This window comes from Fusarium poae, chromosome 1, assembly GCF_019609905.1.
Source record: "Fusarium poae strain DAOMC 252244 chromosome 1, whole genome shotgun sequence".
NCBI lineage: Eukaryota > Fungi > Ascomycota > Sordariomycetes > Hypocreales > Nectriaceae > Fusarium > Fusarium poae.
The window spans coordinates 10,352,736-10,365,586 of NC_058399.1; the positions used below are offsets into that span (position 1 = coordinate 10,352,736).

Sequence of the window (12,851 nt, forward strand, 5' to 3'; positions counted from 1 at the left end):
CTCCAAGTGGGGGCGTTCCCTGGAGCAAATCGTGAGCTGCAGCGCGGCTCATTCAGAGTTAGTCAAGGTACATTAGTGCTAGTAGAAGATGAATCTAGATCCAGTTCTTTTTATGACAGTTTGAATCATATTACGACATTGAGGTGTCTCATATGATTTGATTACTTGTTGGGTCACTGTATTATGTACGACGTAGAAAACCATATACTCTTAGTTACCTCGATGTGATTATAGCACATGGGGATCACGATAACAAACAAACACATCTTCTTGCAGTGATAACTATTCGCCAATTCAAGTTCCCATAGACCTTTCTAGGTCGTGGTAGCAGTCTAGTTAAGTACCAAGTAAAGTATCCGCATTCAGTGCCATCATGATCCAAGCTGCTGGTCTCGTCTCCCCCGCCTTGTTACGTCATGTACTTGCAACCAACCTTTTGTCGTTCGCATGAGCACATGGAATTCAATTTCTGGCCAAACAAGAGGGGCGTGACGGGATGACAACCGGGATAAAACAAGGACAATTATACTTTAGGGGAAGGAAAGCTCCTATGAGGTAGCTCCGACGGCAGAAGCAGAAAGAGCTTGTCATAATAAATACCCCCAACCATCATCTCTCCAACTGTCACTCCATACTCAACTCTTTCCACACCTTTCTCTACCAAAACACAAATACCATACCTACCTACACAACAACACAATCAAAATGTCCAAGTCTCGCATGCCTCTCATCCTCGGTGGTGCCGCCGCCACCGGTGTTGGATACTACCTTTACGCTGCTGGAGGCAACCCCCGAGCTGCCGAGAAGAAGGCTGAGAGTAAGCGCAAACTGCCACTCAATTCCAACAATCAACCATCTTACTGACTTTCACATCAGGTGACGCCCACAGCGCTGCTGCCGATATCAAGAGCCACCTTCCTGGTCGCACCGCCAACGTCGAGGGCGAACTGAGGGGAGCTGGTGCCGCCACTGGTCAAAAGATTGACCAAGTTGTAAGTCACCCCACCGAGCTTAACTTATCTTCATCTGATCGCTAACCCCTACTATAGACCGCCGCGGCCGATCGCCAGGCTGGTGTCCTCAAGAGCAACGTCGAGGCTGTTGCCAAGGACGCAAAGGCCGAGGCCATGAGAGTCGTGGACAAGTTTGACAACCGCGTCGAGGCCGAAGCTGCCAAGGCCAAGGGTGGCATCTCAAGCTGGTTCGGTGGCGGCAAATAAACGATTTGTCGACAAAGAAAGAACACATCAAAGCAACTGTATTATTTATCTAATCAAGGTCGGAGCTTACGGTGCCGTTTGGGTTTGAGCGGGCGAATAGTAATGCATGGCTCAGCAGCATGAGACTGGCCGTGTGGTAGCTCTGGGTCTCTCTGCATACAATGTAATTCAATAGTAAAGAGCAATGAAATCACGGTCAACAAAAGATCAAGAACTGTCTGTGTAGTGATGTTCTTGTGAAAACTAGGATATAATGATGCATGATATGTAGCTAAGCCTCCACGTCTTAAACACCCTTAGGGTATCAGAAAAATTGGCCGCTGGAAGCATAAGAGACGAAATGAGTAGGCCACTTTATGCTCCTTAGACTATAGCTCTTGGACTATTTATTTTTATAACCTAAAACTTAGGATGTCATTTTCTTTGCTACCCACTAGATACCGTCTAAAGCTCATTAGTTTCATATAGCCAAGCACCTAAACTCCGGACCATTTAACAATACATGTTCTAGATACCACCAGTTGCTGGCCTGCTAATCTTGGCAAGCCTATTGTTCCAACTCTTCGACAACCAACTTTAGAATCTCTTCACAGCTCTTCCCAGCATTCGCAGGCTTCTTGGCGACCGCTGGCCACACGTCGCCATGTCGAGGCTCATTGAGAACGCACTTGGTCACAACATCGGCTTGCTTCTCCTCTGTGCCGTACTGGAGCAGGAACTTGTAGTACCAAGCCCATGAGTCTCCATAGTCGTTGTCCAGCACAATAGCCTTCTCGAACCACTTCTGCGCCTGTTCCTTCTTGCGCTCACCCCAGAAAATGCGCGCGGCGACAACAAAGATGTCAGGGCTACCGTCCACAGCCTTGATAGCCTCGAGAATGCGAGCCTTGCGCTGTGTGCGTGCTTCCAAATACCAAACCTGTTCGGCCCAGAGGAGACCATTCTTGGGAACTTCTCGTTGCGCTCTGGCCATCATCGCCTTGGCCTGGACCATGTTGCCTGCTCGTCGTTCAAGTCGCACTGACTCACGCCACAACAGCGCATCATTTGGTACTGCCAGTCGAGCACGGTCTAGCACAGATCGAGCCTTGACAGTGGCGCCGGATTCCTCCTCTAACCTGGCATATAGAAGCCACAAGGGTACGGACTTGGGTACAGCCTTGACACCGGTGCCATAGGTCTCTCTTGCCGGGCCAATCTTGCCTAGATCCTGGTAGATCTGACCCTTGAGCATCCAGAGTTTCGGCGTTGCAGGAAACAATTGGAGTGCCTGCAGGACAAGGTCAAGCGCTGCCTCGGCGTTGCCCAGCACTCGTTCGTATACAACACTCTTCATCCATACACGATCTGTTGGGGCCTGTTCACGAGCAATCTCCAGAAGCTTGCGCGCCTGGTCTTCGTTGCCACTCTCTGACTCCAGCTTGACAGCAGAAAGCCAGATGTCTTCGTTGTTGGGGTTTTGGTTAAACGCTCGCTTGAGAACAAGACGAGCAGCATCCAACTCTCCAGCCCGCCACTTCTCCTTGGCCAGCATCATCCACAGATCCTCACTCTTGGGGCATGCCTCGACGGCCTTCTCTAATACCTGCCAGAGCGATTCCCGGTTACCGTGGTTTCTCTCCAGGTCTGCTGCTGCCATCCACATTGTCCTGCTGTTGACGAAGACCCGCAGGGCGTAGGCGTAAATCGCCCTTGCTGTCTCGTATTTGCCTCGGTTGATACTAGACTTTGCGTCCTCCATCCAAATGTCCTTGCGATCGTCGTCCTCGTCCAAGCTCCAGCCCAGGGTTTCACGGATAATGTTTTGGCAAGTTATGACAGCGCCTTCATCTTCACATCGTTCAGCTTCGGTAATCCATTCTTCACGCTTGGGCATGGCAGATTCCTTAGCCAGAACCTGGACAGCACGCTTCATAACGTTGACCTTGCTTCCTTGTCCAAGTTGCTCCTGTAGACGTGCGGCTGCGATCCAAATCTCGTGAGAAGTAGGGCAAGCCTTTCGTGCCCTGTTGAGAACCTTTTGGGCGTTCTCGGGTGTCTCTAGGCGTGCCAATGCCAGCCACAAATCGATAGAAAGAGGAATAAGCTCTGTAGCCTTGGCCAAAAGAAGTCTCGCATCATCGACGCTCTCCTCCAGACTCACAGCCTCCTTCCACAAAGCTTCCGACTCCGGAATGTGATCAAGTGCTTGTCGAATAACTCGCTTCTTGTTGCTTGGGATCAACTCCAGCTTCATGGCCTCTACCCATAGTCTGACCGAGGTGCTGTTAGCCTCAATGGCTCTTCGCGCGATGATCTTGGCATTGGCGGGTACGTCTTCGTTGAGTCGAATGTTCTCCAGCCATGCGTCTTCGCTTTTTGGACATTGCGCACAACCCTTTTCAATAGTCTTTCGTGCTGTCACAGTCTTGCCTGCCAACTCCTCCAGTCGTGCCGCTGCGATCCAACCTAGAGCATTTGAAGGGTTTGTCTTGACAACCGACTGCAAGAGTTGGCGCACACGGTTGACATCTCCGACACTGTCCGCTGGATTACCCGTAGCTGCTTTGTTGAGGCTCGTCAAGTAGCCTTGTGGATCAATACTGGTTGAGGTGCCTGGAGCAACGGAATCACTACCAGCCTGTTCCAGCCTAGACTTGAGCACCTTGTCGCGAGCCGCTCCAATCTTGGCAAAATTGGTCATGGTGCCGTCCGCTGCATCGCCGCCAGTACTTGGTGCCATATCGTCATCCACAACCGTTGTTCCCATCTGACCAGCATCGCGCGCTGCCGCAAGAGCGCTGTCGGGGACAGCATACGCTCGTTCCCGCATTGCCTTCTTGGTACGTCGGTTCTTGCCTGTCAGATCTCCAACTTCAGGCAAGTTTGCCCATTCGTCATCTGTAACAGTGGCAAGCGCTCGTTTCAAGTCGGAGAACTGCTGTTGAATCTTAGGGTTGTTTCGTTCGTATTCGTCCTTCTCGGCCTGCTCTCGTGCTTCTCGCTGCTTTTTTCTTCGGTCCATTCTCTCATCTACCCATTCCCAAATCTTGTCTGCTTCCTCATCGTCCTTGTCGTAGACACCGCCGGCAAAAAGTCCGACTTCGTTATCGGGGTCTTGGTATCGCTCTTCGTCTTTTTCTTCCTCCTCCTCCTTTTCCTTGCCCTTCTTGTCTGGCGCGAGACCAAGTTGAGCAGCTCGTTTCGCAAGCGCCTCCTTGATCTGATCCTCACTTGGACCGTCTCTAGCGGGACCAAGATCGGATCTTGTCGTGAAACCTGTCGCGCCACGACCAAGACCAGCGACGTAGTTCTCGGGCGCTGCCTGGTTGAGGAAGTCGCGTCGCCCGGACATGTTGACAGTGGGCCTTTATGCGCTCTATATCGTGTTGTTGAAGCGAGTGGATGATTTCGTCGTGTCAATTCCTGGGTATATGTGTAAAACAAAGGTTTGGGTCGAAGGAAAAGAAGTTGTAGCTAGCTGCTGGGTATCGCTTTTATATTCCTGAGAATAAATAAGATTGTTACGTGAGATTTATCGTGCTATGACTCTCAGCTACGAGTGAGGGACGAAGTCAGTATCACGCCTTGAGAGTCACGTCGAAATAAAATAAGAGAAAGATTAAGAGTGCACGAAGCTCTAATGAAAAGACTCCAGGCAGTCATGGAACTCTAGAGCTACGAGCAAAAGATAAAAGCGGATCAAAAGCTTGAGGCTCCACACCCGCCACTTTCCGACTGGCAGCGAATATGCTGACAAAGTCGCTAGAACCATAATCTCAAATCGACATAATGTTGGAATAGGCACCTAAAGTTGACAACACTTAGCTTTCTCACACAAGGCAGCGCATTCATAGTTATATCTCAAAGTTTATAAATATCTTTACGACAATAATAGATTTTGTGTTGAAACTATTGTTCAACATAAATGTACCTCTCTTCTACCCGCCCTAACTATCGGAGTGTTTGATATGCTCCCAACTACATCTTCCTCTTCAAGTCGATCTGATCTGACTTGCTCTTTTTCTTCTTGGGGGTTGTCATAAGCCGTTACAATTACAACGAATAGTTGCCGCTTTTCCTTCTATGGGTTTTGAGAAACAAAATGAAAGCAATAACTCCATCCCTAACCTTGCTCCGAACCCTCTTAACAAGCATGCGTGCACCACGAGGTACAAGAGGTGCGAGATAGTCAGGTTGAAGTGAAAAAAGAAAAAATAACCCAAGAAACACCTGACAGGAAGCATGTGCGTTGAACCTGTCTAAAACCAATAAGCCAAACACAAAATCTTGCAGCTCCATTTCCTTATGATGGTCAACCATAATGCGGATGGAGATTTACATCCAACGCCTGTTGCTCCCTAATGCGTCATGCTATGCGCGCTCAAAATACATAAGACAATCGGACAGTCGACAAAAGAAAGGCGAGAAGGACTTCTGCCTATCTTGAGGCAGTTCCTGGTCTAGGTTGAGAATTCAACCTTGGTGCTGTTCGACGGATCGTTCGAAGAGTTTGGGCTGACTGCCTTCCTCCCGGACACTGTGGCGCTGCGAATGCGTGCGCTCATCGGAAGAGTATACTTGACCACGCCCTTAACGATCAAGTCAAACTCGTTCTGGTAGATTCGTTCCCATCGTCTTGCTCCCCCTACTGTGTTGTTGAGAGGATATTGTAATTGCATCTCCCCAGTCGAGGAAGACGTTCCCTGATGAAACAAAGACCCCTCAAATGTCAGTGGACTATCGAATTCAAAGATACGGCCCAGAAGAACGTTCGGTCGGAGGTCATCGTCGGGATCGGGATCTTCTAATGGGGGATCGTTCTCTGGGTCATCGGCTATCCGGATATCATCTGGGCCATGAGGGAATGGCCGAGCCCACCAATCTGAATCGGTCCCCGTATAATCTGATTTCGCAAATACCTCCAGGTTCGCGTGGTCGATCGTAACGACGACGATATTGGGGTTGTGTGCTTTGACAGTCAAATCAAACATCAAGACTTGGTCACTGGTCACCACGTTGTGTATGGCAATGATTTCGATGCCCGTCATTGGCTGTGAAGTTGCAAACATGAAGCCGATGGCGCCGGTAATCACAAGCATGAACATCATGGTGAGGACCAAGCATGCTGCAAACCGATTCAGGTATGACGATCGCCTTGCGAATGTCTGTGATTCAGCCTGTCGGAGGTTGTGTGGTCCACGGCGGTTTCGGCCTGAACGACCCGAACGGACCGAGCCGATAAGAGGTGTACGCTCATCGTCGGCACCTGTTGTGTCATCCATATCGTAACTGGACGACATTTGCATAGCAGAACGTTTGTGGCCGAAGTTGCGGTTGGAGTGTGCTTGACGGGGGCTTGGGGGTCCTGAAGAACGGCGTGAGTTGTTGCTGACAAGCTTCGATCTTGCCGCATTCGGGAATGGGGATTCGTTGTCAAAGAGCGAGGCGTGGCCATTGCCAGGCTGCCGACCCCAGCGACCAATATGATGATGGTGTCTCGCAGTACCTCGCGTCGAGCCACTGCCACCACTGCGGTTAGAACCCTTTCCGTCCTCGGTCTCGACTGTCAAGGTCTCATTTCCGTTAGGGTTGAAGGTGTTGACGAATTTCATCGTCTTCTTAGGCCCATGAGCAGGGCCACCGTTCTCCATGATGCCGTATATGGATCGCAAGTTTTGGCGATCAGCCTGGCTAGCCATCGATGTAGCGCTAGGAGTTCGCGAATGGAAACGTCGTCCGGCTCGATCGTTGTTATCAGGGGGGTTGGAATCATAAACAAAGGTTTCTTCAGAATCCGACGTATTAGCTTCGTCGACAGCGCTAGCGATAGTTGCCTCGAAGACATCAGCTTTGGAAGATGCTGGAGCAGTGTTAGCAGACATATACAGTCAGCTATAATTTGTCTAGCTTACCATTCCCTGCGTTAACAGCGGGTTGTTTACGTGTGGCCTTTTTCTTGTCCTTCTTGGGCTTGATTGTCTCGGTACTCTGTTTGGTCTTGAGGGTTCCAGTAGATGCTTCGGCCTTCTGGGTAGTAGTGAGCGCAACCTGCGGTACGCTTGGGACAGTCTCGGTCTCTACTGTCATGGTCTGGATAGAACCATCTTGCTTAGACTTCATTTGCTTATTCGACAAAGCACTAGATTGTCGAGTAATCATCGGGGGAGGAACAGATGTTGGTCTTCGCACCTCATTCTTGTTGTTATCGCTCCCGCTTTCTTGGCCTATTAGGCTGGTTCTGGTCCGCAAAGTCCTTCCATCAACAAGTGCGGTATCGGAATAATTCTCCGGGTTCGATAGCTTTTCTTTCACTTTTTCCACCAAAGCACTGGCACTGGGAGGATTGGGCGAATTTGGCAAGCTGACCTCTTGGACAGTCTCCAACGGCCCTCTGGCAGGAGTGCGCACACCAGAGGGATACGCTTCCTCCATTTCACTCTCTGATGTTGCTTGGTTCTCCATGGGCGGCTGTGGTGACGGCGAAGGTCGTTGCACGCTGATAGAAGGGAGCTCCTGATCGCTGTGACGAGCAGGCACTGGTGGCCTGGTACTAAACTGGGGAGGTGGTGATCGCAAACGGGGCGATATAGGCCATCGCGGGCTATCCTTGAGGTCTACGTTGAAGTTTGGCTTTAGGGGTGTCGGAGCTTGGATTTGTTGTTGTTGTTGTTCCTGGGAAAGCAGGAGTGTGGGTGTGGCTGTCAAAGACAGAGAGCGTAATGGTGTGGCAGCTGATGGGTTGGGTCGTTTCTGTCGCGAAGGACTGTTATCAGTCTGGCTGTTTTTTCGAGATCGAGTACCAGTCAACCGGTTTGCCGAAGCGGTTCTTCGAGGACGCCGCGTGGGGGAAGAATCTCTCGAGGCGAAGGGCGACGGGCCTATGGAATTGTTGGCGGAGGACTGCTTCGATGCGCTTGAGGACGTTGCAGAAGGGTCGGGTGTGTTGGAACGCCGTCTGTCAGCCATGTTATGGGCAGCACGACCGACGCCGGAGGGGCCGTCTGTGACGGCAGATGACTTGTCCATGATGACGATGGCCTGTGGTAGTGGTGGAGTGAATGCCGAGCGAGCATACCACCGGGACGGGCCTTAGCAGGGACAATGAATTGCAGAGCAGATTTCAATATCAATCATTGTGGTTGGCTCGTCATTGAAACAGAATGGGCGTGTGGCCGAAATCGAAGGCCTCGGGATAATAGGGAGAGCTCACAAAGCTAACCAACCTATTCCGGACGGCTATGGGGACCTGTCTGTTGAGAATATGGCAGACGGAATATGGCTAGAAAGGATGTCACGTCGATGTAGGGTGACTATTGAGGAATAGAAAGCGAAATAATCGAATGGCACGGTACGTTACGGTGGGTTGGGCTGAACTGGACTGGACTGGAAAGAGTGAAAACAATGCGATGACGAGATGCAGCAAATCGGTTGTTGTTGTCGTAAAAAAAAGTGGTGTTGAGGTCAAGAGTGAGTGATGGTATGAAGGCAGGTGGGAATACCTAAATTGAGTTACAGAGGTAGAGGTAGCAATGATGGTTGGTGGGAGTGACGGTGGGTGTACGGGAGGCCAAGCCAGTGACGGGTGGATGTAGCGTTGTTGCAACTGTGCTGTAACTGTAGGCAAGTTAGTGAGAAAAGGCAGAAAAAAGGTGACGCTGATGTTGTACCCGACCGTATCTATATCCGCAGGGCAGAGCACTCTCTACTAATCCTGTTACCCGTTGAGTGAGGGTCCGGTTCTTGTACTTGTAGGTGCTGTGTGTAGTACGCAGGTACATATACTTAATGCCCGTGATTGAGAAAGAAAGAAAGAAATCAATCTAATGCAGCTTGTACATATATGAAAATATTCTCCCCCTCTTTCTCTCGTTTTTTTTCTGTCTGTTTCTCACTCACTCGTTGACTGACTGCGACGACCGGAAGAGAGATGCGCCCCCCAAAAAATCAGAATGACATGGGTTGAGATGGGCCCGGACCTGGAAAAGGAACCTGAAAAAGGAATCACGTAGGGGCGGTTTTGGGCTGGGGTAACTCAATTGGATTGGTCTGTTTAACTTAGCGTGGAAGCATGACACAATCTGTCGGGTCGACTTTGACCTGGTACCTAGAGTAAGTATGGAGGCTGCTAGGTAAAGCCCTGCTCAGTTTATGTGAGACACAACTTCTTTCTTGTTGAGCTGGATAAGTCGAGGGTAGCGTGGGTGTCAATATTGACACATTTATTGGTTTACTGATTATCGATTCAGAGGCTTAGGTTAGGCATTAAGAAACAAAAGAGATAATAGAGAAAAAGTAAACATAAGCCACGAGGGGCATGTTAGAGTTGACACCAAAACAATGTCGTAATGCTCTACAGTCTCAATGAATCCTTGACTACAAATGGATGCTTCTCCTCACTGATTGACGGCAAAGTGGGTGTAGGCTGGGTTGCTGGTCAACTGTAAGTGACGGAGACGACCATACACAACATGTTGAACTGTTGCTATACATTATAATAGGAAATAAACATTGGCCTACAGTATTGCCTACATGTCTACAGCATCATATCTGTCCATCAAGATACAATCGTTGGGCATCCCACTACCCCCAATGTGTAAACCGGGTTGAGTACGTACTGAAGAGACACAGACATCAACCAAGGACGAGACAATTGTCCATGTGACTATGAATATGTAGCAGTATGCAAGTAAGGCGAGCGAGATTTGTACAGTACTGGAAGTACTGGAAGTTTCGGATAGTGTACCTGGTAAGCCGAACAAGCAAGCACCAAGCACCAAGCACCAAGCCCAGGCCCAAGCCAGGTCTGGGCATCGAGCGATGTGATGTTGAGAAACATGCAACGAAAAAAATGAATGACGAAAGCAGTTTATAATTAAAAGGACTAATAACAGTAGGTACGTTTGTGGTCTGTGTCGTATCGCGCTATGTGAATCCTTTTGTCAATACATAATCAATCGAGACCTAACCAACAATATGCTCCTTGAGTCCTTCTCTCACTTGAGCCATTCACAATGAAATTCGTACTCGCAACTCCCCCTGCAACCGGTTCCTGGCACCGGGCGCGACATCAAGGATCCAATCGTGGGCGGAGCGGAGAGGCCCTGGTTTGGCGTTTGGCGGATGATACCCCTGTAGCCGGTACCTGATTGCTCCCACACACAGAACCATCTGGGCTCAGATCAAGCACTTGGGTTCGACTTCCATTTCGCTTCTTTGTTAAGCTAGACGAATAGCTAACTCAATGTAGCTACACTCTTCCATTATCACCACAATTCATCAGGTTTGTTACACCGGATGAGAAGAGACAAAAATGGAAGAAAATAAGCCACTTTTTCTTCTTTCTTTTAATGCCCCTCTTCTCAATCTCTGTCGGTAATGCCAAGTCTAAAGTCTCGGATCTTTCAAGACAAAGTCACTATACTATCGGCGATACATACGAATCGATGTTGGTGGGGAGAAAAGAAGCCCACGAACCAGTCCCAGCTCCGTATCAAGACGACTTAGAAGAAAACCCCGATGGACCTCGCAAAGACGGTCAGAAGGGGAAAATTTTATCTGTAGCCGACTTGGATACACACAGCCCTGTCCCTCCACCATACGGCTGAGTACATTATGCTAGGAGGTACATATAATGCAGTCTTCTTATTGAGGGCTATCTTGTCATTGACTGAGCCTATAGCCCACTGTAAAAAGATACTCGCAGCCACGTTGTTAACGGCTCCTAGTGGCTCAAGGTCTATCTGTGCTCTGCGGCTCAGCAGTCGATGTCGATACTCATCACACATCATGTGGACATTGAAAACCTGCTTCAACCTCCTCTTTTGACATTCATTCGCAATGCAGAATTAAATCTGACGGTCATAATTTACAGGCTGCACGTCATGGAACTTGTGGCTTCCGTGGTAGGAGTAGGAAGAGGAAAAGGAACACTCCGCATGTGTCGGACGGGCAGGCCCCCAATAGCCGGTCCTCACTCCTCACTCCTCCTGCTCCTGCTCCTGCTCCTACCCCCCTGACAGACCGTTCTGACCAGGGCATTTCACTAGCAAGAAAATGCCCCGTTTGACAAGCAGACAAGCCAGCCGGAAACAACATCACAGTCCCGGAAACCACTCCAACAATTAGTCTGGGCACTTTGTTTGCTCAAAGTCCCAGGAACCACACGGCACTAGCCCTAGCAGTATGGTACACTGACACTACGATATCTCACCGACTCTTACATACCATAATCGTAGGTATGTATCGTTTCGGTATTCGCGTTGTTATCAGGGAAAAAAAAAGATGGAAAAAAAAAAACTCGTGACTCCCTTTGACCGCACATTCTGTTGACAATGCTTTCCTATCTTGGTGGCCGGGGACCGGAAAGGACAGTCCGGGCACATGTGAGACGTTGGAGTTGTGAATGGGAAAGATCCTGGTTAATTGACTTGATTTGTTGCTCAGCCTTTACAGCACTCAGGCGGAGCCACGGAATTAAACACCGTTATCATGTTGCGTATGCGTTGCCGACTCCCCCAGAAAGACGAGTATGCAGGCAGGCTGTTATGCTGATCATTGTCAACGCTGCTACATATCGTCACAAGGTTCATGGTTATTAGTCCTGGTCACTGGGATTTCATGACAACAATGCTGCCTCGGCTACTGAGCTGCCATATTTCAGTAACCGAGTTTGGCACAAAATAGCAACACATGAGTAGAAAGAAGCGAAAGAAGTCGCATGACTATGCACAGCAAGCGAGGCCTTGCTTCTGCACTGTCAATCCCGCCCCAGGTTTCGTTCTCTGCTCCAAGCGTTGTACTTGCGCTTCAAAGTTGAAACCCCAGCAGCTACCCTGAATCGATTTGATGACCCACGGTCTCGGACCAGACGGAAACATGTATGGGCATCGTTTGAACTCCATTTGCATGATGCATGCTTCCCCTCGTCCTATGCATACTCAATAACAGAGGGGTATCAACGTCCGCTCGCCCTTCCGAGGTGAGGACTGTAACTCGAAATATGCCGGGTCCTAGATTCGGCTTCCGTTCACGACAGATGCCTGATGCAAAGTCTTGAACTCTGGGGTACATCGGCTCCCTGCTTAATGCAACAGGAACGGCAGTGTCCCACCAAACCAAGCACTCAGCTTCGTCTAGATCGAAGCCACTCTTATATCCTTTTCAGCCTCTCACAGTTTGACACGAGTATCTGTCTCCACCACAGGTTTCGAGTGTGGCACATGTTCAAAGGCACAGACGGCGAGAGAGTAAGAGATTCGAGTAAGACCCAAGCCACAATTTCAATAAATGTCTCTGTGAGATCAGGCTCAATAACGGAGGACGAGATCGATACGGCCAAGGCCGAGCGAGTGACTGACTTGAGTCCCCCATTCTTGGGCTGTGTAACATGAAAGGTTCATGCAGGTGAACAAGACAAGTTTCGAGATGCAACAACAAGAACACCAGAATCTCGATTCGTCAGCCCTAACCGAGCATTAACTCAATCACCGATTCCTGAAAGCTCAGCCACTTGGACAGTCCTGATTCTTTGAATCCTTCAACAATATGTTTGTGAGAATAGAGTCAGAGTCAGTGTCAGCTGCCAAATTCTGAACCCCTGCTATGACAGCAAAATAACAAACTCAATCACCACCAATACCAACCAGTAGA

The 12,851-nt window shown here is 49.5% G+C and overlaps 3 protein-coding genes across 3 annotated transcripts; 1 reads left to right on the forward strand and 2 right to left on the reverse strand.

Annotated features, from left to right (window-relative positions):
* Positions 1-705: 705 nt before the first annotated feature.
* On the forward strand, positions 706-1,220 carry FPOAC1_003339 (uncharacterized protein; the record flags this gene model as incomplete). The annotated part of the gene is made up of 3 exons (XM_044847906.1): positions 706-817; positions 877-992; positions 1,050-1,220. 3 exons carry the CDS (start codon positions 706-708, stop codon positions 1,218-1,220), a joined length of 399 nt encoding a protein of 132 aa, XP_044713822.1.
* A 547-nt stretch (positions 1,221-1,767) lies between these two features.
* Positions 1,768-4,554, reverse strand: FPOAC1_003340 (uncharacterized protein; the record flags this gene model as incomplete). The annotated part of the gene is made up of 1 exon (XM_044847907.1): positions 1,768-4,554. The coding sequence occupies one exon, from the start codon at positions 4,552-4,554 to the stop codon at positions 1,768-1,770; it is 2,787 nt and encodes a 928-aa protein (XP_044713823.1).
* A 1,108-nt stretch (positions 4,555-5,662) lies between these two features.
* Positions 5,663-8,228, reverse strand: FPOAC1_003341 (uncharacterized protein; the record flags this gene model as incomplete). Its single annotated transcript, XM_044847908.1, has 2 exons — positions 5,663-7,062; positions 7,115-8,228. 2 exons carry the CDS (start codon positions 8,226-8,228, stop codon positions 5,663-5,665), a joined length of 2,514 nt encoding a protein of 837 aa, XP_044713824.1.
* Positions 8,229-12,851: the final 4,623 nt, after the last annotated feature.